The sequence below is a fragment of the Notolabrus celidotus genome, chromosome 13 (assembly GCF_009762535.1).
Source record: "Notolabrus celidotus isolate fNotCel1 chromosome 13, fNotCel1.pri, whole genome shotgun sequence".
Classification (NCBI taxonomy): domain Eukaryota; kingdom Metazoa; phylum Chordata; class Actinopteri; order Labriformes; family Labridae; genus Notolabrus; species Notolabrus celidotus.
The window spans coordinates 20,216,611-20,240,926 of record NC_048284.1 but is presented as its reverse complement, the minus strand read 5'-3'; the positions used below and the strand labels follow the sequence as shown (position 1 = coordinate 20,240,926).

The following is a 24,316-nucleotide window of genomic DNA, read 5'->3' as shown; positions in this document are numbered from 1 at the left end:
AATGTGTGACAACCAACCCCATAGTGTGTGACAACCATCCCTGTGATGGGGTTGGTTGTCACAATGTGCCAGAGTGTCTTTGATAGTTAATTGCCTCTTTGTTACAATGAGTTGGAAAATGAGAGGGATACACATTTCAAGCCAACACCTTAAGCTTCAATTTAATGTAGGAATGACTATTGAAAGATGTTTTGATGATGAGCAATCATCAAAACAGTAAAAAGTGTGACAACCAACCAACCAACCCTGTTCTCCCCTATTATGAACCACTAAAAGTAAAAGCTATAGGACCCCCCCTTCCCATGGTGTTATGTAAACTGCTCATTACTCTCTTGCTGTTACTGTATTTTCGTTTTACCGTCTTATTTACCTGGTGCAAACATTCAGCCCTCAGCAGCTGACTACTGTTAGTCACAGAGGTGCCATTTTTCCATTTAGATGACTTCTCCTTTTCTGGGTGTAGAAGCCTGCCATTGGGATTGTCCACAGTGCCATTGAGATTGTCCACAGAAAAAAAAAAAAACTAGGACAGTTAATCCCAGTTACAAAGAAGAAGATTATTTATATGCATCACACATTTCAGAGGAGATCTGAGCTAAACCAGCTGGGCTTAGTCAGCGAATAATGTGGCAGGCAGTACGATGGTCCCATTGATGTTACTTTGGGGAGTTCAGTAACAGGTGATGCTGTTACTTCATAGTTATGAAGCTGCTCCTATGCTTCAAATTGAATCACCAGAACAACAAGAACAGCATGCATATTTTCCTGTTTTCAACAGGAAAATATCATTTAAAAGCCTGTTAGCTAAGAACAGCAAACCTGTCCTTGTATAAACTAAAGACCATGTTGTGCCTTTCAGTGGTTCATCGCATTGAATCTTTTTAGTCACCCTAATATAGAGCTTTATTTTCCCATGCAGTCACGCCCCATTAGTGTTCGATCCTACTACAGCGCACAAACAAACCATTGAGGTCGGTGCTCTCTTTAATGTGACAGCTCTTAGGTGTTGTTGTTTGCCCACTGAGACCGCTGTGGCCTTTAAAGCTGCTCCGTATCAATCTCGCACTCCATGTCTCTTCCTGTTCTGTCCCCAGCAGTGCCTTTGAATGTCTATGAATCTGTGTGGTTGTTTGCATGAGGTAAATACTGTTTTTTATTTTATAGAAACTGTCATATCTCTTCGGGAACTGTGAAGTTCAAGACTTAGGTGAAAAAAACAAGTTTTTAGCTTGCTAATTTCCCAGCTTGAGTTCAGAAACAAAGCTTAGACATATGGATAATTCATATCTGTGAAAAGGTGATTCTCAACTCATCTAAAGAAATCAAAATGATCAACACTAGATCAAAATGTAAAGAGGCATTCAAACAGACACAGAGAGAGGGACATTTGGAGAAAAACATGTGCTCCGGTTGATTCTTATTACATCTGACGGGTTTGACCTGAGGGATACTTTTCCCTTTTTAAACCCTTATACAATCTTCCTCCGTCTGTCGCAGCACTCTACTTTTATTCCTTTTGCTCCTTGCATCATGCTGCCTGGCTCTGTCTTTGCCTGACCCGTGTCAGCCTTTACCACCCTCCCCCTTCTTATATCAAACTGGAATCAGCTCGTCTGTTTAATGTCATCTCTACTCAGGCTCTCAATTTCCTCTCTGTCAGTCTGGCCTATCTGCGCTCCTCATCCTCGCTATCTGTTTAATTCTGCTGCTTCTGCTGGCCCGTTCTCCTCTATTCTCCTCCATTTCTCATTGTCTTGCTCATTTATTATTCCTGTTTAATCCTCCTCATTCCTTGATCCACCCTCTTCGATCTTCTTCACTTCTCCTTCCTCTATCCTCCTTTCACCTTTTTTGTCCTTTCTTCATTTCCTAACTCTCACTCCAGCCCCTCTTCCATCCTCTTGTCAACCACTGCTTTAAGCAGTAGGTTGCCAGGTTCTTAAGGTTTGCTTACTCAATGTAGATTTAACACCGGGTAACTTGTTGGCTTTCTAGGGATACACTTTGCAGTTCTTGATTCACTCATATCTAAAAGGCATCAGCAGGGTCTTGTAACTACTTCAAAAGCAGGACTGTACAGATGCTGTTGGCAGCTGCTCCAAACCAGTCCTGCTGTGTAATGCGTAATACTGGGATCCCCCAGGATTGTTACACAAGACCTTTTGATTCTACGCACTCCAGAATATTTCTAGGAAATTTCAGGATTTCCTGTCCTTGATATTTCCAAAGTTGCCTATTCACACGCACCTCACAGTGAGAAGTTTTCGGAAAGTTGGTATGCAGAATCCGACACTTAGATGACAGTTTTTGCTTTTATGCCCATGTACTTGCAAAAGAGAGTATGTAGTAGTTTTTTTTATAATATGTTAAGGAAGATTTAAGCTGGTTGCACATCATCAGCCCCTCCAACTTCCTCATCCTTTAGGGGCTTTATGTTCATCAGATGAGGTCAAATGTAGTATCACTGCTCTGTTCGATCTGTTTTGCAGTATGCTAGGTCAGGCTAAGTTGGTTTTAGAAAGCTGAAGTAAACAAGGGACAAGCTGATGGTTAAACCGCTTCTGTAGCATCCACTTATGATTTTTTTTAAAAGTTGCAAAGCGAGGGGCGCTGGTGGTCTAGCGGTCCAAGCGCCCCACGTATAGAGAGCATAGTCTTCATCGCAGAGGTCGGCTGTTCGACTACCGGCCAGTCGACCATTCCCTGCATGTCTTCCCCCATCTCTGCTCCCCACATTTCCTGTCTCTCTTCAGCTTTCAAATAGGGGCGAAAAAGCCCAAAATATAACTTAAAAAAAAAAAAATAATAATTTACAAAGTGGTTTATATGGCACATTTTTTACAGATACGAACAGTTACCTGTGAGATGAGTATTGCCTCTGTATTGACAAGATTCCCCAGTGTTTCTTTTAAACATTACTTATAGAAAATGTAACAGACTGTTAATCGTTAGTACTGTTGCACGCATAAGCACAGTAGGTGGCGGTAATGCACCTAAAAAAAATTAGTGCCAGCCTTTATATGCAGAAAAAAAGAAGAATCAGAATGTTAGCGCAGTGCATTGTGGGAAACAGTGCCAAGGGAGACTGGTCCGCTGCATACTGAGAATTTTTCCCATAAAAGTACGACATCAGGGTAGTTTCAGCATACTGCATATTTTGCTCTTGGTGACATACTACATAATACATTTTGGCAAAATCAGTACGCACTGCTAGTGTAGCAGGCGGTTTGGAAAACAGCTTGAGTGTTTTCTTTGGTCACATTGAAATGTGAGTTGGTTTACCCACAAGTAAAATCAAACAAAGAGGCTACAGCTCTTATTAATTCAACTGGATTATATGTAAGAGTACAGCAGATGAACATTACACAATGCTGTGTCAACACTTTGGTTAGGAACTATTACTACCATTGTGAAATAAAACTTGCAGGCTTTTTCACTACAATGGTGCAATTATGCCCTACTTGAGTGTAGCACAAAGGAAAGGCTCTCTACATCCAGACACTCTCTGAGATAGAGGAGATGGAGGTTGACAGTGTTTGGTTGAGCATAGAGAACACTGCAACTTCAATACACTGTTTACCTTCTGAGCTCAATTTCTGAGCTCTTGTTTGAAAAAACTCTGAACAAATGAGAGCATCAAAACCAAAACTTGTCAATGTGTGAGTGTCTTTACACTCCATTACAAATTCAAGGCCTTAATGACAATTTAAGTACTCAGTATTAATGTTTCGAATTCTGTGGATTCCTGATTTGATGCTTCTCAAGATAGTAATTAGCCCACTTACATGCACATTAGCTAATTGCTGCCATTGGAAAAAATTAACAGTGCCAAAGACTTGTTTCAAATGGAGAAGGCAAAGCAGCAGTGTGTACAGTGGTGAGTGAAAAATACCAAAAGGTCAGAGAGGAAAGAGGAAACACATCTGTCCAAGTCTGCACGCTGTTAGAAAGGCATGGCCTTCTACATAAACATATTTATGACAGTATAGTTGTGCGTCTGTATGTAAAGCTGTGAGTGAGTGTGTGTGCTGTGCTGTAAATATCAATAGGTCATGACAGGAGATATGCCTGCCAAAGCACAGAGCCAGAATTATCTCAGACTTACAGACCAACTGGAAATGTCACGCTGACCGTTTGAGAACACAAACAAGTATGGCCGCCACTTATTTAAAATTGATATTATTTTTGGCTTTTTAATTGCCCATTTGCTACGAACTGGCTTTTCTCAGAAAGCATATTGTCAGGCTGACCTAGAGGAGTTTAAACGTTACTCACTTTCCCCCCCAAAACAAGTCTCTTCTCAAGTGCCATGGGGAGTGATAAATGGGCTTTTCATTACAGCATGGACCAATTTTCCATCTCAGAAACACTCAACTCATTAATCAACTCCGTTCTGTGCTTAGATTGACATCACATTCAACAGCAGTGCATGGAAAAAGGATTAAAGAAGGCTCCAGTGTTTTTGTTCTGTGGTAATAACTTTGAACCATCTATCCAAACAATAGCGGGAAAGGAAACAACACATGCCAAAAGTTGTAGTCCTAAACCAAAAGCACATGTTACAGTAAGTGGACTGAGGCAACAATCCTGAAAAGGTATGTGATAGTCTTGTAATTACAGAAAATGTCACAGCAATGTAACAACATGACAGAAGTCTTGTGTCGTGATTAATTCAATGACAAATTGTATAGAGCTTAAATTACCCAGGCAAGCAGCTGTTGAAGTGAAAAAGCTCTTAAACTGTACCTTACCTGTTCAATGTCAAACATCAGAGAGACACAGCAAGCCACTAGCTATTAAAAACTGTTGATTAATTACCATCCTAAGACATATATCCTTTATTTGACAACTAAAACATAAAAGAGATTGACTTACGGACTTAGATATAGCTTTAATTTAATGAGCATGATGCTAAATGTTGGCTAATTGTGAAATAAGCATGTGTTTTCCATTGTTTTCCATTGTCAGTTTTACCCTGCCAATCTATCCTGTGGTGTCCCACTTAGCTCTATACTAGGTACCATTCTCTTCTCCATGTACATAGTACTAACAGAATACATCTTAACAGTTTACGCTGATGACATTAAACTATTTCTCCCCATAAAATCAACCATAACCAGTCTTTAAGATCGCCACTCAGTAAGAGGCGGTCTTGGAGATGTAGAGGAGGCTTTTATTTTTGGCGCTCCAGGTAAATTTACATTGATTTCTAACAGCTAAAGTAAACTGTCTGCCCATCTTAAGCTCCACGATAAGAACCTTTGATTGATATATGACTATATATATATGAACCTAATCTAATCTAATGACTCTGCCTTTGCATTTGACAGGCAGGGAGAAGCAGTAAAATCTAATGTCTTAGCTGCGATACCTTTACCAAATTAAAAGCTTTCCTCTTGACTTGGCTCATACAGATGTGACCCATAAAAATTTTTTTTAGATAGTTACTTATACATTTTTTCTCTGTTAGATTTCATCGTTATTTGCAGTACCCTAAATAGATACTAACCTGTAGCCTTACATAAACCCTCAAGTCCGAATTTGGTCACTTTGAGCCGAGAAGAAAAAAGGGCGGCAACTAATGTGCTGAAGATGAGGCTTCAAAATTGGAATCTACAAACACAACGGCTGACGTCAGCCTGTTGCAAAATCCAAAGTTATTGAATCTTGAGGATTATAACTTAAATGAGAGGATTTATGAATCAAACAAAATCTCCTGTTTTGTCTTTCACTTTCTGTTGCTGGTTATATAAATTGGCATCCTGGTCTTTTTTACACAAACACGCCCTGTTGGGTTGGGTATTGTAGGCTTTGCTGTGGATTATCTTGTACAGTGGATTATGGGATTAACATATACACGCATAATCAGACACTGACCACTGAGCAAGACTAGAAAAAGCACACTGAACTAGGAACAGGGATGTTAGAGGATGTTAAACCCGTCAGGAAACAGCATAACAAGGATGTTGAACTATTTGTGGTGCCATTTACGCAGATTTCATTTGAAGCAGAGGGTACACGACATAATTTCTTCCCAATGGAAGAAATATGTCCCATTATGACTGAATAGTAATACCAAATTAATGATGAGATTTTTATTTAATAATTGTTTTGTGATTTAGGTATTTGTGCTTCCTAACAACGACAGTATGCTACAGAGCAGTGGGCTATTTTAAATCATTTAAACAGTCTGATCAATCTGCTGAGTCATTGGGTTAAAAGTCAATTTGTTTTTCACTACATATTTGCCTTCACTGAGTAATAAAAGACTTTTGAGTGCTGGCTGAGTAATTGCTTTCCTATGGAGAGAGCAATTTCACCTAACAAATTCTTGAGTGCTGCCAAGAGTGCGGCTTTATACGACAGCAATATTTCGCTGTAAGACCTCTTAAATCACAGGTTTTTAGATGTATTAATTTGTTCTCCCACACTCAACGCAGACACTTTTTTCCATTCATAAAAATGTCAACTTATGCAAGTTTTGTTGAGATGTTCAGTCAACATGTGTGTTAAGTAGTTTCTGCAGAACACCTGGCTTTTCTGGTGCTTCCAGTTGCTCCTCAAGTTGTTAGCCTATGTTGTGTTTATTAGGTCAAACATTTGATTAGCTAAAATACCTTTACGTCTTTGAGACTGAGAAGTCAAAGTGTGACCTTGCTGCAGAAATATGGATGTCTGTCAAATGTGAGAAAAGATCAATGACACTGTGGACCTTGAACTGATCTTTCATTGATTTTGTTACATGCTATGTCTGCATGCAAAAGCCTTGGGGCTAACTTTCTTATTTCACATTGACCTCCATGCGCCCTAAACTGCACATACTTAAAAAACTACAAGTGGGTGTTTTTCTCAAGTTACGGAGTGGAATTAGATTATTATTATTATTATATATTTTATTTTTTTAAAGATATATTTTTGGGCTTTTTCACCTTTATTGGACAGGACAGCTGAAGAGAGACAGGAAATGTGGGGAGTAGAGAGTGGGGGAAGACATGCAGTGAATGGTCGACCGGCCGGGAGTCGAACCGGCGACCTCTGTGACAAGGATTATAGCCTCCATACGTGGGACGCTTGGACAGCTAGACCACCAGCACCCCCACTTTGCGGTGTGGCTACAAGAAACAGCTGCCTCAGTTGACTTTGATAGTCCAGTTTAGAGCATATGAAGAAACAGAAATTTGCTCTCCTGCTGACCTACACGGACTTGGCTTTTTTCACTAGACAGCAATTAGCAACCACAAGCTACTGGTCATTCCAAGTAAAAATGGTTGCTATAGCCAAAGCAAAGGCTTTTTAAAAAAAATACACATACTATTAAAGCATAACTGAAAAGCTTCATATGTTTACAGTGTTGTGAGAAAAACTGACAGAAGCACTATCTTTTGAGTGATGCAAAGTGAGAGGTAAACGTCCCCATGCTCTGACTGTCACTCCGACACACACACTGTCGCTCTTTGTCTCTCACAGGCAGATCAGTGATCCACAAAACATTGTGACAGCCCAGTCGCACTCATAATGACAGCCACATATATACCTGCGTGCACACACACAGCAGTTGATGCACTTACTTGAAAGTGGGACTTGGGGAGTTCCTGTCAATCTGTCATATATTGTATGTGCATGTTTGCATTTGCTAATATCCACCTGAAGGTACACGGTAATCCTGTTAACTCTCTGGTGGCCATTTAATAATCTATTCATGTATATGATACGTGGTAGCTGGGGTTTTAACTGACATGTAAACATTATTGTAAAATAAAATATATATAGTGGATAAACTTACTCATTTCGTTTCATTTTTTCCTGTTTGTTTTCAGAGATAGCTGCTTTAAAATTACATCATTTAATAGCTAGTGTCTTTATATTAAAATATACTCCAATTACTGAGTATTACTGAACCAGTTTTAATTCATAATAGCGCAAAATAAATCTTTTTCTGGGCAAAAGCTGGCATAAAAAAATGGATTTGGTCTGTCTTCCAGCTTAAATCATTGTGATCTTCAGAGGATCGATTTGTATAGATCATGCAAGCTTGTAGCTCAAAGCAAAAGGCTTTTAAAGGGCACAGAATGACTAATGTTATGCAATTATGTTAATTTGGAAAGAGAGACATATTAAGATTGTGAAAAAGCATCAAAAATGAGGTTGCAGTGTTATAAAACAAGTCTTTCATAAGTTTCATTGTGAGCAAAGAGGTTTCAATAATGCATGTTCTGGGTCTGTTCAACCAGTAAGATTATAACAGGGCCTTAGCTAATTAATTCTAGGTTTTTGCCCTCCATGCCTCTTTGAATCATAGCAAACTGATAAAAATTAAAACAAAAAGCCCTTCTTTGTAAAACACTTTACGACATTTGCAATACGGGAACAGCAGAAAATGCAATTGCAATCCTGGTTTACCACAACCACACAGCTTGGCACTTGTTGAGCAGCCTCTCTTTGTTACAAAGGATCCTCTCAGTGGAGATGCAACATCAAAAACTTTATAGTTCTTTTCATCTGTGAAGACAAACTACAAGATGCACAAACTAACTTCCAACGACAAGTTTCATCCCTTCTTACAGCTACTTTTATTCCTAATATACTGCTACAATCAGCATGTTACCACACCAATACTTAACAGACACAAGGAGCACAGTGACATTGCCTGTCTGGCCTAAACCCAAGTCCCAAAGTGGTAAACAGTGCCATCTGGAGTTTATGTGGGTCTACAGAGTAAGATGAATTGCTCCGACGAGCACAGATGTCACAGTTTTAAAATCTGATCATTATACTCTGCAACATACTGATCCGGTTTGTGCCTCATTTCAAGGGGAGTTAAACTATGTTATTCAGTTATTAACTGTATACTGAGACATCCAGAATGTGTTTTGAATTCATCACTGTGACCACTACAGCTCGTCAGCAATCCATTCATTCAGCAGCTATTCAAAGCTGCTGTTCGACAACGCTGCCAGTTTGTGAAAGAACTGGCAGGGTAATAATGTTGAAACTGGGCAGCAATGTCATCATGAAAACTGGCTCTTGAGGATTCAAATGCTGTGTCAGTGGTCCAGTTTCCCTCTCTTTTAGCTTTTGTGAAATATTCAAAAATCAAATGTGTATTTTTTGCCACACAAAAAAAAACAGTTCTAAGAAAGCTGCAAGTCAACACAACCTCTACATCCATTATCTAAAACATGAACAGTAAAAGCAGCTCATTATCTCAAAATATGCTACTGCAAGCACTTAGTACCTCACAGCCAGAGATACTGAAACTAACATGTGATCAGAGAGCGCCCTCTGGTGGCTCAATAGCGCACCAGAAAGCTAATGAACACATAAACACAGCAAGGCTTCGTTTGTGTGTGTCAATGCACACTTACCGAGTTGTAGTGATGTCTCAGTGTGGTAGTACCCGTCTTGTTGCTTCTTTTTCAACATGGAACAAAGATCCACCCGCTCAACTCTCTGGTCTCCAAAAAACCTGCAGTGCGACATCCAAAGTGACAACGAGAGGTGGTGAGACAGAGGAGAGAGTGTTGATGCCTCCAGCAAATTGTCATGATGTCAGTCAAAAAAAAGAGCTTCAAACTATTTTTAAACAGCAGTGAAAAAAATAACTGTCAAGAGGTAACTGCGAAATGTCCCTATAGGTGCATTCGACCAAAAGTGCCTGGGTCTTTTAGTCCCTAGAACTACTTTCCCCGGAACTAAAAGGTTCCTGTGCCCCCAGAGTTGTCTGCGTTTCGACCGCAGGCTGAAGTCCCGGGTAGATCGTGCCAATCAGGCCAGTGACGTATGGAGAAAAAACTTTATATTAAATAATATTATGAAATCTTAATAAAAAAACTAAACTAGTATGCATTCCCAGGAACTCCCTCTGTGTTTTAACAACTGTGTAAACTCCAAAAACAACGTAACGTTCAACCGAAAGTCCAAGGACCTTTGAAAAGTACTACCCCCAAGCAGGGGCTTTTCAGGGGGGAGATTATCTACCCCTGAACTAAATTTAGACCCTGGTTCCTCCGGTCGAAACGCACTTAGTTCAGGGGTAAAGTTCCTGCGATCAAAAAACGCCTTACGACATGAAAGAATAGTCACAGCCTTATTTAGAAAAGTATTGCACAGCATTTGCAGCCACTTAACCTGTGCAAACAAGGTAAAACACAATATTGTCTAATTCAGAAAGTGCATGCAGAGGATTTAATGCACCTGAAATTGAGCTGCACAGCAAACACTCGCACTGTGCTGAGGTGTTGTTCACACACATGTTTAAATAAGACATGGTGCAGAATTTGCTCCTTTCTGTGCAAATAAAACCTCATTGCAAAACACCTCAAACAACGCACTTACAGCCACGCACTGTTACCCTCTAATGAGAATTGGTTCTGACTGCACAGTATGTATAAATTATGTCACATTCAAACTTTGTGGTGATCATGACCCCAATTCCTCCTCTACATGACCTAAAAATGATATATCTTTGCATAATGGCATAACTGTTACAGATGCAAGGGGCTGATCAGTCTGAGGCTGTCTGAGACGCAAGAAACACACAAGCAGGCCCACATTTAAATGTGTGGACAGTCTGGGTCATTTCACAGAACAATAATGTTTTATCCTTTTTTTATGTTAGATACTGTGAAATTCTCAGAGTCAACCTTTCAACACACTGTCAATACGTGTCCCATCCCTATTCAGCTCCTTATCTGTATGTGGACATGGTTGCTCCCTGTGATGATGTCAGCTCACAGTGCAGCTCTGCATGGCAGTGAGAGGAGATGCCGACGGCTCATTTCAGACACAAAACAAGAGCAAATTGCACAAAGCTGCAACTTGTGTTTGTGCTTGCATCTGAATATCATTAGTGTATGGTGCTCTGTGGATTAGACGTAGAGAGGGAGCATATGGCAAGGGTAAATTCTTCTTTCGTGAATTCTCCTTGTAGCTAGGGTTGGTAGTCACGGAAAACTAGCATGAATTTGAATGTAGCATTCCCTCGGGACTCCGTCTAACTCCTCCACCCCTCCGCTCGGAGCTCCTCTGATTCGTGATCATATGATGGTGACTGATTCAAAACCGGTCCTCAGCACATCGTTTGTGTTTTGCACTATGTCAACTCATGTCTCACTCAGCGATAAGAAAACACCAAAACATTATCATAGTGAAAGTTAAAAACACAAACAAACACGAAATGCACGTGCAGGAGGCGGGCAGAACAGCAGGACAGGATTTGATTGGTTTCATAATTTGGCTCCTGATGGCAGGGATTGGTTGGTGTTTTCTCAGGTTTAATGTGGCTGTAGACAGCAGCTTTTTTAAGAACACATTATGTATTGATTGCCATCGGGACATCAAGATCATTTTAACCAGTATAACAAAAAGTCTATCTAAATCTGACTACCAACCCCAGCTTTAAGTATATTTGTTGCCAGAATATTTGCTGGTTACACAAATATTTAAAAAAAAATCAACAACCTACTTGTTTGTGTAATCAGAGTAGAGACCTGGGTCCACACGCTTTATACCCTGAAAGGCACAAAACAAGAGAAAACGTAGGTTATATAATATTCATTACATATTTGAGAGAACACACACACACACACACACACACACACACACACACACACACACACACACACACACACACACACACACACACACACACACACACACACACACACACACACACACACACACACACACACACAGGTGAAACAAGAATACTGCCTGCAGACGCCAGGAAGGATAAGACGATAAACTGTCTCCTGACCACTGCTCACCCCTTTCTTACCAGCACCCCCCCAACCACCACTCTGCTCCTCTTATTAATATTTTAATCCATTTCAGAAGCCATACCTCAGTCACTCCCCCATATTCCTCTCTTCCTCTTAATCCTGGATAATATCTCCTCTTGATTCATTCTAATATAATGGCTTTTATGTAAATTCAATTTTCTTTCACAAAACTGCAGCAGTCCTGTTATTACAACATGAAAAAATATATACATTTTACAGCCATTTGAGAGGAGGGTAGGAGGAACAGATGAAGAGAGTGTGTGTAGGGAGGGCAACACTGCAGCTGTTTGGCAGTCAGAAGTGTTACAGAAAGTCACAAGCTTCCTGGGACTCAATGATATATAAAAGCATAACTGGACTAAGCAGGTCAATGCTGATGTTCATCATTAAATACAAAAATAAAACATACAGGCCTGTGCAATATTATACTTTATGTATTTACTTTATCAATACTATGACTACAGGAATTATGGGACATAATAGTAGGTATTTTCAGCTATAGGAATTTATAATTGCATATGTTTGGAACTCTAACAAGAATGTGTTACATGTATGCTTGTGTGTGTCTAAGTGCAAACCTGTGATCGAAGTTTGGGTGCTCTAGATAGCTTCATAATGGTGAGGTGGGGCTCAAACCCGCGAACGCCCTGTAGAAGCCCCTGCTCCACAAAACGTCTCTGCAGCAACTCTGCAACACACAGACAAATAAAGATTTCCTTAAACCAGAGAAGTGACAGTCATCATGAGATCTTAAAGCGCCTGAACTTCCTCACAATGAACCCTTTGAGGCACCAGAATAAGACTCAAATAGAGTAGACACAAAGAAGAGGATTTTCACAAGAAGAGGTGAAAAAAGCTTTTTTACCCCTGTATAGTTTGACAAAGATGGATAAACAAGGTCACTGACACATGGATAGCCCACAAGGACGGACACACGTACACAAAAACGCACACACCCACTCCAGCGTTGATGTTTAGAGGAAAACCAGTGGTATTTTTAGAAGAGGAAGAGGAGCTCTACAGGGAGCGAAAGGTTAGTACATAATCAATAACAGTGTTGGAGGGAGCAGAGGAGAGGACAGCACAATCTGACTTCCTGCTGTATCCTTATTTGGCTTTTCCAACATTCACAGAATGGAATGAATATTTGTACTCTTCAGTTATTACTTTTTAATCGATTTATCACAGAAATATAAATTATAGTTGGGGAAATTTAACCTCAGTGAAAGGACCAAACACGTACAAAATATTCCTGGTTTTGAAGAGGTGTTATAAAGTCCAACATCCACAATACTACCAAAAACATAAATAAATATGATAATCGGAATAGGATCAATATATTGCAATTAAATACATACATTTTTTTGGTTTACATGAGTTACTGTGTAAATCAAACACTGTAATATACTGGAAGAATCCGTTTATGACAAAGGAGCTTAGCATTACTGAAAGTCGAATGTCTAAAGCTTCTGTGTGGTGTTTCTAGCTGCTTATGAAACAGTCTGAAATTAACACTAATGCCTCAAGACAGCAAGACCAACAGTGACAAGACTGATTATTTCTATATGGTTGTCTTTTATGCTTGGAATCACTGCTGTGGGAAAGTCGTCGAACCAACTAATTCAACAACCGTTTTTAATGTTATCCACATATGGACGTAGTCTCCGTGACGTCACCCATCTGTTTCTGAGCGCTGTTTTGAAGCCAATTGACGGCAGCAGCCATATTGGATATGCTAGAACTCTACCAGGCAGAGTGTGAGGTAAAGGGGCAGAGTTTGAGCCTCCTAGCCAACCGCTATGTGTTCCCATCTGGGAGTCAAGTCAGTCATGTCCTTATTTGGCAAAAACTCAGAATCTTAATATCTTCTGAACCGTCCCGTTAGAAAAAAATTCACACCCTGTACAGTGTGTGACGATAGAGAGATTAGCTACGTACAGCCAAGTCGTTTTTTGAACCAGACTGTAAACATGTTTATTAATGCTGCAAAGATCGTCTCTTTTGAATTGGTGTGTATGTGGCTTCCAGTGTTTCTGCAGCCAGCCTCAAGCGGATTCTCGATGAATTGCAGTTCATAACACTTCCGCATGAGCTTCATAGTTTGAGACCAGAGGTTGCCGCTTGGTTTCAAAATTGAGGTCAGGCATATCAAGGGCAAGGAAAACGTTTTGGCTGATACTTTGTCCCGATGCATGTTGAAAATGTTTCTCTTGTACTCTTGTAACATATTCAACATCATAGGGTGAGGGTGTTATGTACGGCTCCTCAGGTCTCTCTCTCTCTCTCCCTCTCTCCCTCTCTCCCTCTCTCTCTCTCTCTCCCTCTCCCTCTCCCTCTCCCTCTCTCTCTCTCTCCCTCTCTCTCCCTCTCTCTCCCTCTCTCTCCCTCTCTCTCCCTCTCTCTCTCTCTCTCTCTCTCTATCTCCCTCTCTCCAAACTTGGTTAGTTTGTTGGAGTTTATATTTGTTTGTTCTGTTAGTTTGGGCTGGAGATTTACTGGTAGTTTAGTTATCGGTTTTCTTTTCCTCTATGGTTTAGATTTTGTTATTCTCAGTTTAGTTTAGGGTTAGGTGCTGGGAGCGACGGTACATTGCGCGGCTGGCCCAGCACCTTTCCATCTTTTGTTCCTTTGGCCGGGGTCTCCAGTCCCTTATTGTTTACCTTATTTCTTTTGATTTCATTGGTTCTTTAATTTGGTCGAGGTTTCTATTTGAAAGAAAGATTGGGGTTTTGATTGGCATCTATGTGTGGCGTCCCTTCTGTTTTTGTATGTTGCGGTCTCCACTATTGAGCCTGTGTACCATTGTTGCTTGGGCGACCGTAACACACAGTAACGCTAAACATTGGCTTAATCTCCGAAGGCTTTCCAACAATGCTCCTTTTTTAAGAAGTAAATAGACACGTTTTCTTTTGCATTATAGTGCATCAAACTCACTGATTGGAGGCACTTGGATTTTTTCTGGTTCTGATGGAGTTTTATGAAGTCATGTAGATCCAGGTGTAAACATTTCAACGTTACATATGATTATTTTGTCAGAGTAAGAAGAATAATCTTCAATCACTGATGAGCTTTTCCTACTAAATGACCTGAGGAAGGCTTATGACTGCTTCCTCATCTACTGATTGTTTAAAGTCATTTCAAGTATCACTTTTTCAGATCCAGCAAAACCTGACAGCCAAAGAATTCAACACAACCTGGTCCAATGAAGCTCTATTCCACTCAGAAATCCACTTATAGTGTTTCTCATTTTATATAAAGTGCTGTGATGAAATGCCTTTGGGGATTTCTCTCAGCTTGACCACCACTAAAATGCCAAATGTCACATTTGCTTGGAGCTGAGCATTTAATACAGCAGTGCGTAAATCTATATGAAGAAAAAACCTGTTTCATTCTTTATGTTCAGACAATTTAATGCATAGAATTTTAATTATGAACACTCTTAATCCTACAGAGCTGGACCTGAAGGGAGAAAAAGAAAGGATGACTCAAACTAATGAGCGTAAAGCCCCTAATATCCTGTTATGTTGGTGAGGACAACGAGGACAACTTGCGTCTATTTCCTGAAATCACGGCATGTTTCTGATATTTCAGACATCAAATGGACAGTATTAAGTCAAATACGTGCTCATTTACTTTGTACTGATATGTGTGTGTGTGTGTGTGTGTGTGTGTGTGTGTGTGTGTGTGTGTGTGTGTGTGTGTGTGTGTGTGTGTGTGTGTGTGTGTGTGTGTTGGTGCTGTAGAAGCAGCAATGTAGTGAGAATCCTCTTAGAAATGCTGGCTTAATGTTGTTGCCAAGGGCAAAACCAAAAAAAAATCAAACACGCAAATGCTATTAGATAAACCCCTCACACGTACACAGAGGAAATATGAAAAATGTAAGACGCACATTTGAAACCTTAAAACACCTGTTAATACATCTAGGAATTATTTTCATGATTTATTGGGGGATTATTGTCCTGTTTTTTTTTTTTTTATTATTGTTTAGTAAATAAAATGTCTAAAAATGTGAGAAAAATGCAGAGGCTATGTTTTCAAAATGCCTCTTCTGCAGAATCAGTGGTCCCAATCCAACCAATCTTTAGTCACTATAACAAATGACAGAAAGAAGAGCAAATTCTTACACTGAAGATTCATAAAACCAGCAGTAAATAACTGAACTCCTTAACTGTTTCTCCTCACTGCCCACTAAGCAGTTATTCATCCAAACATTGCTCAACACCGTCTTCAGATTAACATTAAGGTGGCAGAAAACAGTAAATAAGGAACTAAAACCAAGAAGAGAGAGCACATTACTCCTGTTTTAATGACCCTACACTGGCTGCCCATTGCTTTCAGAATAGATTTTAAGGTTTTACTTATCACTTTTAAAGCAATTCACAGCCTGGCCCCTGAATATATCTATGATTTTCTGTCACCCTACCAGCCCGGGCGCAGCCTCAGGTCCTCAGGCAGGAACCTCCTTAAAGTTCCCGTCACAAAGTTGAAATCTAAGGGTGACCGAGCGTTTGCTGTGCAGGCTCCACCACTGTGGAACGACCTGCCTGAGGATCTCAGGCAAGCTGCATCAGTATCTTTTAAATCACAGCTGAAAAATTATTTTTATTGAAAGGCCTTCCTGTAATATTGTTTTATCCACGATGTTACATCTATTTTTTAATTGTTTTAATTGCTTTTAGTAGTTTCTCTTTTACTCTCTTCTCAGCTGTTCCTCTTAAATTATCTTGCCAACCCATATACCCCCCCCCCCATGCTTTGTTCTCTTTATTGTGGGTTTTTATTATGTAAAGCACTGTGTAACATCTGTTTTGATAAGTGCTTTATAAATAAACTTTATATATATATATGTGCAAAAGACTTGAAAATTGAAAGTCCAACAAATATCATATTATTTACCTCACTGGTTAAAGAAAGATGATGGTAACTGCACCCCGTGGAATGATGTGGTTTATATTCAACCAGTTTTTTACATCACATGTGGAGTGCACAGTCCCATACAATTCGATCAACACATGATGAACACAAGGCTGTTAGTGAAAGCTTTAGGCCCTCTTCATTGTTTATTCATAACTACCGTAAAACCTGGAACATAAGTTGCACTGATATAAACAATGCAGTCTGTTTTAGGGGGAAAGGGTTTAAACTGTCTTCCTTTGATTCCCATTGAGTTCATTAAAGTTAACAATGCGCAGTTTATGTATAACTGTGTAGTTCTAATAGCTACTGTGAGATATTTGGACCCTCACCAATCCCCTCAAACCAGCACTCCTCAAGGTTTATTTTCTTAATAATATACAACTGTTTAATCATCATGACCTCATGAGGGAGTAAAGCAGTTGAGAAGTTGTACCACTAGCATGCTTCGCGCAGGGAGGCCGTTGCTTGGTTCTTGGAGCGCCATCGTCTGGGTAAAATACCGTAACACAACAGAATAAATCTCTTGACATGTTTTTACTTGGTGACACTAGTGAATAGGACGCAGCTCAGTTTTCAGACGAAAAAAATGTGTCGTATGCACCACATTTTACAGCCTTAGTTTTTAGTGATGGGTATTTCAAGCAAAAATACAATTTAATAGTCACTGATAACTATTCGCTGATTGTTTAAATAGTTCACCTCCATGCTGCAGACATAAGGAGAGAGAGACCCATTTGATGAAGGTGCAAAACTGTTGTAGATACGCTGGTTAGATATGATTTACGCATGGATATGATCTATATATTCTACTTTCACCAGTAAAATTTGCACTTAACCTCATTTTGTGTTTAGTTTTTGGGTAGAAGTTCTTCTCAGAACTATATGAAGCTGCAGAAATTTGCGTTTTTCTCCAGTTCTGTATCCCACAGAGGCATATTTCACCAGCAACTGGCATTTATGCTTTCTAATGTTATTTAGAACCCTATCAGGACATTTTTTGTTATTTAATTAAAAAAAAGTGAACAGCTTACATATACCCTACAACCACTGGCAGGCGGGTGTACCACATTACAACCAGGGCTAGTAAAAACAAACAGAAAAGGTGCATTTAAATATCACATGAACTACTTGCTATTTGTCATGGAGTTTTCACAGTCTTATGTATGTAAGAATGTTTAACTCTTGTATCTTTTCAGTCTAAGTGTCAGGGGTAGAGTAACTTCCTTCCAATGTCAGATGAGGCTGCTGGGTGATAGGCGAGACAGGGTCACTGCAGTAATCAAGGTCTTTCTCTCTGTTCCTGTCTTTATCTGTATGTTTTGATCGACTTAGTGTCTCCAGACTACAGCGCCGCTCTTCTTCCTAATTGTTTTGTTTCCTATTGTCCCAATATATCTAACTGTAGTGTCGTCTTTGGGGGACAAAGTACCACGCCTGAGGATTTGTCTGGCAGAACTGACTTGGCATTGCACTGCACTCCCCTGCCTGTGTACTGTTATGTTATTTCTCTTTGGCCAAGTACTACATAAACTATTTCCACCTAAGCCGTCAGAGTCTCCTAAGTCTTCTGTGTCCAGTGTCCAGTTTATTGATGAATTCCACCACATTATTATTATTATTATTATTATTTTGATCATTTGAGTATTCGAAAATCATGACTCCCTATTAGCCATTCATTTAAAGCTGCTGAGGCCTGGTCCTGTCCTGCACATAGAATTTTCTGACAAAAATCTCATCCTGCTTTATTTTAACAGTCAAATGTAACAACATTGTGAATGTTTTCTGTAGAAATTTTAAAAAGTAAAAGGTGAATCCTCTTCTCTGACACATACCCTGTATCAGTTTGTACAATCATTAAAAGTTACATTATAGAAGCTGTCAATCTTGTTTCTGATGATCTTGTTAGCTTTTCATGGCAATAGAGAGGCATCAGTTTCAATTTTAGTCTGTTAGATAAGCAGTAAAAAAAATCCTTAGAAGAGCTTCAAACAGTGAGTTTGCTTCTCAGTTCAGTCTGGGATAAAACCCCATCTTTAACTTTTAAACTGTGAACACTGAGTAAAACGTTAGTCCACTCAGCGTATCAATGAGCTACCCATTAAAATACATTCCTCCTACAGATGTGTGACCACTCATAGCAAACCCTGACTGTCACCCTGTAAAAGAAATGTGCTTAAGAAAGATAAAATCCTCCAACGGGCTGGAGCTCTCCTCTGCTGGACCTCCATCCCTCTACAGGGAGAGGAAAGAGCTGATACTATATCATACTCACATCCGCCAATGAAATGTATACCCTACAGCACAAGACGTCCTACATGATGAGCAAAACGGAACTTTACATCTTATATTTAAAACAGACAGAAGTGTTGATGGAGGACAGAAGAAGGACAAAGAGATTAAAAAAGCTCCATCACTGACCTGCCACACTGTCCAGAGTGTTTCTGTGCTGTCCAGGGGCCAGACCAACAAACACCACCTCCTTCCTGAAATGACTGATCCCCGAGAAGGGCAGCACCAGATCCCGCCCACCCAGCAGCTCAGCCAATGACGGCTCGGCCTGAGCCAGCACGGATGCCGCCCTAATAGGAAATGTACAGATGAGTTGACGACAACACACATACACACACACATGTGCGTGCACATCAGAGTAAGACATAATCCTCTCTCTTCCTCCCTCTCATGTTACATAACAAGAGAATCAAGTGATTACTAATGACAATCTTCTACTTGATGTAGATTAAGCATAAGCGTCATCACATAACATGTCTGACACATTCCTGATCTGCACTAACACAAAAACCGCGGGTCATTCTGGAGCACCTCCTGATCAAATTCAAGAATCTGAATCGGATGTGTACTTTTTTGTAATCTACTGTGGTAATTTTTTTCCCCAAAATTAAACACATTTCAGTAAGATTTGCTTTGCTTAATTCATTTAAATTAACCCCATTTATTGTTTTGGGGGGGGGCTCTTAAAGGGAACCTGGTCATCTCTGCCCCTTTATTGAAAGACCAGCCGGAGAACTGCAACTCTACCTCTACCATGTTCAACAAAACATTAAAGTCAGTTTTTAAGTGTACACTCCTTTTAGACATCTTTCAGCGCTTCACTTTACCACCACCACAAAGCCGCTTTGTTTTAACGCTGCTTCACAGACACCTCTGAGTTCATCTGCCTGCAGCCCATGGATCAGCAGGTTGGGCTTCGAAATATCACTTCGTAGTTATACTGGCAATTCTTACATCAGACAATTTCACTCTGGACAGTGAGCGATTCAGACTGCAGCTGTATGTGAGCTGCTAGTGTCCTCTGATTCAGTCCTGTTGCAGTCCTGTTGTTACTAAATCCCACTCCTGACAGCTGTGACTCTCCCTTAAAGGTGTCCCCTTGTGTCCACAGAAAACAGCATGTTATCGTCACTGTCCAAATAGTGTGACTAATACACTTACTACTGACAAGCATCTCATACAACCTTACTTTTTTGGTTGAATCGTTTTAAAAACTCTTTTGTGACGATCTCTTTTACAATTTTAAATAGTAAATAGCCTGTTAGGGTTGAGACAGTGTTATGGCGCTCTCTCTTTAAGATTATACTGTTTGTTGTATGAATTCGTAATATTTATTGTATTTTTTCTTATTTATTTATGTGTTCTTGTGTCATTGTGGTGATTTTTGAAGGAGCAGGTAACATATGCAGCGCTGATGTCAAAGACAAATTTCCCTACGGGGACAATAAAGTACATCGTATCTTATCGTACTTCAAAAAAACAAAATAAAGTGTCCCTTTAAATTCTTACACAGAGAAACAGTAATGATATGGGTCAATTTAACCAAATCTAAAATAAAAACAATCTAAATATTACATTTTTGTAACATTGTGACAGTAACATGAAAATTTCTAAGTTAATTCAAAATTATATATATATTGTTTTCATGACAGTCTTCTGGCTTTTAATGGGAATAAAATCCTCTGATTTTCTCCAAGCAGAATTCACATATTTTTATTTATTTTATTATTTAATTATCACCTACATATACTTTTTTAATGTAAAACTACCTCACGTTCATGTCTGCATCTTTGCATTACTCACCTCTGCACTATTATCATATATATTATTTTTAGCCTGTACATATTAGTCATGCCTATTTGTTATTCTTTGTGTTTATAGATGATGTTATTATTGTTTTTATTATTATTTTTTTTTATATTCTTATTTTTATTTGTATGCCTTATTCTTATGCCTTGTACAAAGAGAGCACAGCTTACAAAGACAAATTCCTTGTGTGTTCAAGCAAACCTGGCCAATAAAGCTGATTCTGATTCTGAATACATTCTGTCCTCACCGCCCGTCTGTCTTTAAAAATAGTTTAGTCTCAGTATTTGAACCTGGCACTAAAATATTTTCAGAATCATCACTCAGTTTTCCCGGAAGTGCTGAGAGGAAGAGATAAGACACTAGGAGCATCCACTGTGACATGCTGAGCAATTAGTCACTGTAGAGCTCTGCTTCCTTGTCTTTAGAAATTACTTCATTCTGCACGTTTACGACAAAAACAAACAAAAGCAGGACCCTGTTCAGCAATCTGATCTGTCTAATGGGCAGCATCACAAAAGGCAGAATGATACCTGGAGGTTCTAATATATGTGTTCTTTACGTACCAATCAATATTACATTATACTGCTCTTTTGCAATCAATTGTATTGATACAGAGATGGTGTTATTGGAATACATTTGTTTCATGATTTAGATCAGGTCAGTTCTTCTTCAGCATTTACTGTTTAAAGGGCTGTTTTGCATTTTTTGTTATGATCAGGCAAAATTATAGGACAAAAAAAGTGAATAATGTCAGTTATCTGGCATTATTAAATACCTTTTTATTGAGGCTGAAATGTGTGTGTTTACATAAGCACATGTGTTTACTCACAGGTCCACTTGCTCCTGATCGGCGAGGTATGTGACCAACAGCGTGATGTGGAGAGTTGGAACGGGGATCATGGCTTTGGCCAGTTGAGGCTCCTGCTGAAGCACCGTCTCCTGGACCTCCATCACAGCAGAACTGATCTGTCATTAGAAAAAAGATGTCTCATCATCATAACTCCTGTTTTCCCAAGAACTAGCCTGGTTTTGATGACCAGCCGAAAGGAGGAGAGAGGTTGCGTTAAGGAGAATCACTTTTAGGAGTTCAAAGTCACAGATGAGGCATCAATGGATGATGACCATGGGGTAAATCAATGTTCATTCAAAGGAGCATTCTTAGTCAATAAGCTTTTAGATTTCAGCATCATCACCTGCCAGCTATCTAATCTAATGTGTTTTTTTTTCAATTTTCTTCCAGTATTGATTGAGCCGCATGTACAATTTCTGAAAGCCCAACATTTCATTCATTGTGGAAAGAACAGATTAAAGTCTTCTTCACAAAGGAGAATACGGAGGATTTTTGAAATGTGTTTTCTTATCTTTTGTCAAGGAAAGAAAAAGGAGCTGATGTTTGTTTCTGTGTTTGTTTAAAAAAAAAGGAAGCAGCTCTACAGTAGAGTGTGATAATTGACTTGACAATACTGGAAAGATGCTGGGGACAGATGATCAATAATCAGCCTTCAGGCTATATTAAGTTATGGAGGTGGAAGCATGGGTTAATTTGAAAAGACTTCAGAGCTGAATGAGCGAGAAAAGGAACCAAAATGTTGAAACAATGTATTTTGAGGCTACTTTTCAGAGCTAAAACAAATATTAGATTTATTATTTGATAAGTTAATGAACATATAATGATATTGCTGATAACTTAAATGAATGAAAAGCATTGCACCTTCTTACCTGTGTGTTGGTGATGGGGATAGAGACAAAGTAATTTGGCCGCTGACTCTCTTTCTTCTTTTTATTCTTCTCTGCATCCTCTTCACTGTCGACTCGCCCTCCACTGTCTCCTCTCTTCCTCTTCCTCTTCTTCTCGTTTGAGTCTGGACTGGGGACTAATGGAAAAAAAGGATACTTTATGTTGGAAGAACAAACTAATCTTGCTTTTATGCCAATTTTTGAAGCATACCTAGCAAAAATAATACAGTCGGGTACAAGCGTCTTGCATCAAAAATTGTAGGCGAAAATCTACTACACACTTCTTTAACCTGTCATGGACCATGAAATAAACACATGAAGATATTAAGAATGCGCATACATCCAAGATCCTTCCATGTGGTGGGACTGGTCAGAGAAAACGGAAGCTCTGACATTAAATCATTTGTGGAACCAGCTGGCTTGGGCTTTCTCTTCTTCCAACGCCTCTTCTCTCTCATTGGCTTCCTCTTTGTCTTCTCATTTGATCCTGCTGGAGCTGCTAAGAAAGAAAAAGATACAATTCAACAAAAAAGGGCTCTTTTTGTGTTCATATGAATGCAAAGAAAAAATAAAAACTTGTTCACAGGAGGTACATGTACAGGCAAAGGTAATGGTAAACAAAGTACAATCTGTGGGTAAGGGTTGTGATGGTGTAAACCGTGCTGTAGGTGGACTTCTTTTTTCTTATAGCCAAAGTCAAGTCAACTTTATTTATATAGCACATTTAAAAACAACTAGTGTTGGCCAGTACATGAAGGCAACCATAAACAACACAACATATCGGAATATTCATGTCCTCCTCACGAGGAGAAGGCCAAAGAGAAGAGATGGGTCTTCAACAAAGATTTAAAACATTCAACAGTGGAGGGCGATCGTAAATGGAGTGCCAAGCCATTCCAGAGCTTGGGGGCCGCTGCTGCAAAGGCTCGGTCACCCCGGGTTTTAGGCACATCCAGGAGCAGCTGGTTTATTGACCTCAGTGCTCAAGCTGGGTTGTGAACATGGAGAAAATCAGCCAAGTAGGATGGTGCCAATCCATTTAGAGCCTTTTAAGTGAAAAGTGCAACTTTAAAATCAATCCTGTGACAGACTGGGAGCCAGTGGAGAGCACGCAGCACAGGTGTGATGTGCTCCCTCTTTTTCCTGCCAGTCAGGAGGCGAGCAGCAGCGTTTTGAGCAAGCTGCAGGCGCAGAATAGACGACACGTCTAAGCCCACATACAAGGAATTACAATAATCAAGCCTAGAAGTAATAAAGGCATGTACCACTCTCTAAATCTTTGGGAGGGGGATATCTTTTGCATTAGCTGTAAGTCTCAGCTGGAGGAAGCTGGACTTAACAACAGAAGAGATTTGTTTTTCAAATTTAGAGGCACTGTCAAAATAAACACCAAGGCTCTTTACAGAGGAGTGAATATTTGCTGCAAGAGGGCCTTTAGATCTTTAATTGGTGAGCTAAACATCTACCCATTACTGGTGGAAGTGTTTGGCAAAGATTTTTTTTAAGTGTTCAACAGTTGCTAAATTATTTTCATGTCTACACATCATCCAACTGCTCCAGTTTACCTGGAACCCCTCATCCAGGTCTACTGCCCTTCTCGCCTGCTGCGCTCAGCCTCTGAAAAGCGCCTAGTGCTTCCAGCACGAGGCCTCAAAATCACTAGCTCGACTCTTCTCTTCTGTTGTCCCTAAATGGTGGAATGAACTGGCCAACTCCATTCGATCTGCAGAGTCCCTCTCTACTTTCAAAAGACAGCTAAAGACCCAGCTCTTTAGGAAGCACTA

The 24,316-nt window shown here is 39.7% G+C and overlaps 1 protein-coding gene across 6 annotated transcripts in view; it reads right to left on the bottom strand.

Annotated features, from left to right (window-relative positions):
- The window catches only part of LOC117824472 (A-kinase anchor protein 7-like), a 60,423-nt gene that overhangs the window by 34,715 nt on the left and 1,392 nt on the right, over nt 1-24,316 (bottom strand). For 4 of the 6 annotated variants that reach the window (XM_034699963.1, XM_034699958.1, XM_034699960.1 and 1 more), the window contains exons 3-9: nt 22,873-23,031; nt 22,515-22,669; nt 21,625-21,761; nt 19,116-19,276; nt 12,359-12,468; nt 11,465-11,511; nt 9,366-9,466 (exon numbers count right to left, since the gene is read on the bottom strand). In XM_034699963.1, coding sequence (XP_034555854.1) covers nt 9,366-9,466; nt 11,465-11,511; nt 12,359-12,468; nt 19,116-19,276; nt 21,625-21,761; nt 22,515-22,669; nt 22,873-23,031 — 870 coding nt within the window. The remainder of the gene's footprint in view (nt 1-9,365; nt 9,467-11,464; nt 11,512-12,358; nt 12,469-19,115; nt 19,277-21,624; nt 21,762-22,514; nt 22,670-22,872; nt 23,032-24,316) is intronic. The other 2 variants (XM_034699959.1, XM_034699962.1) reach the window with 1 other exon arrangement.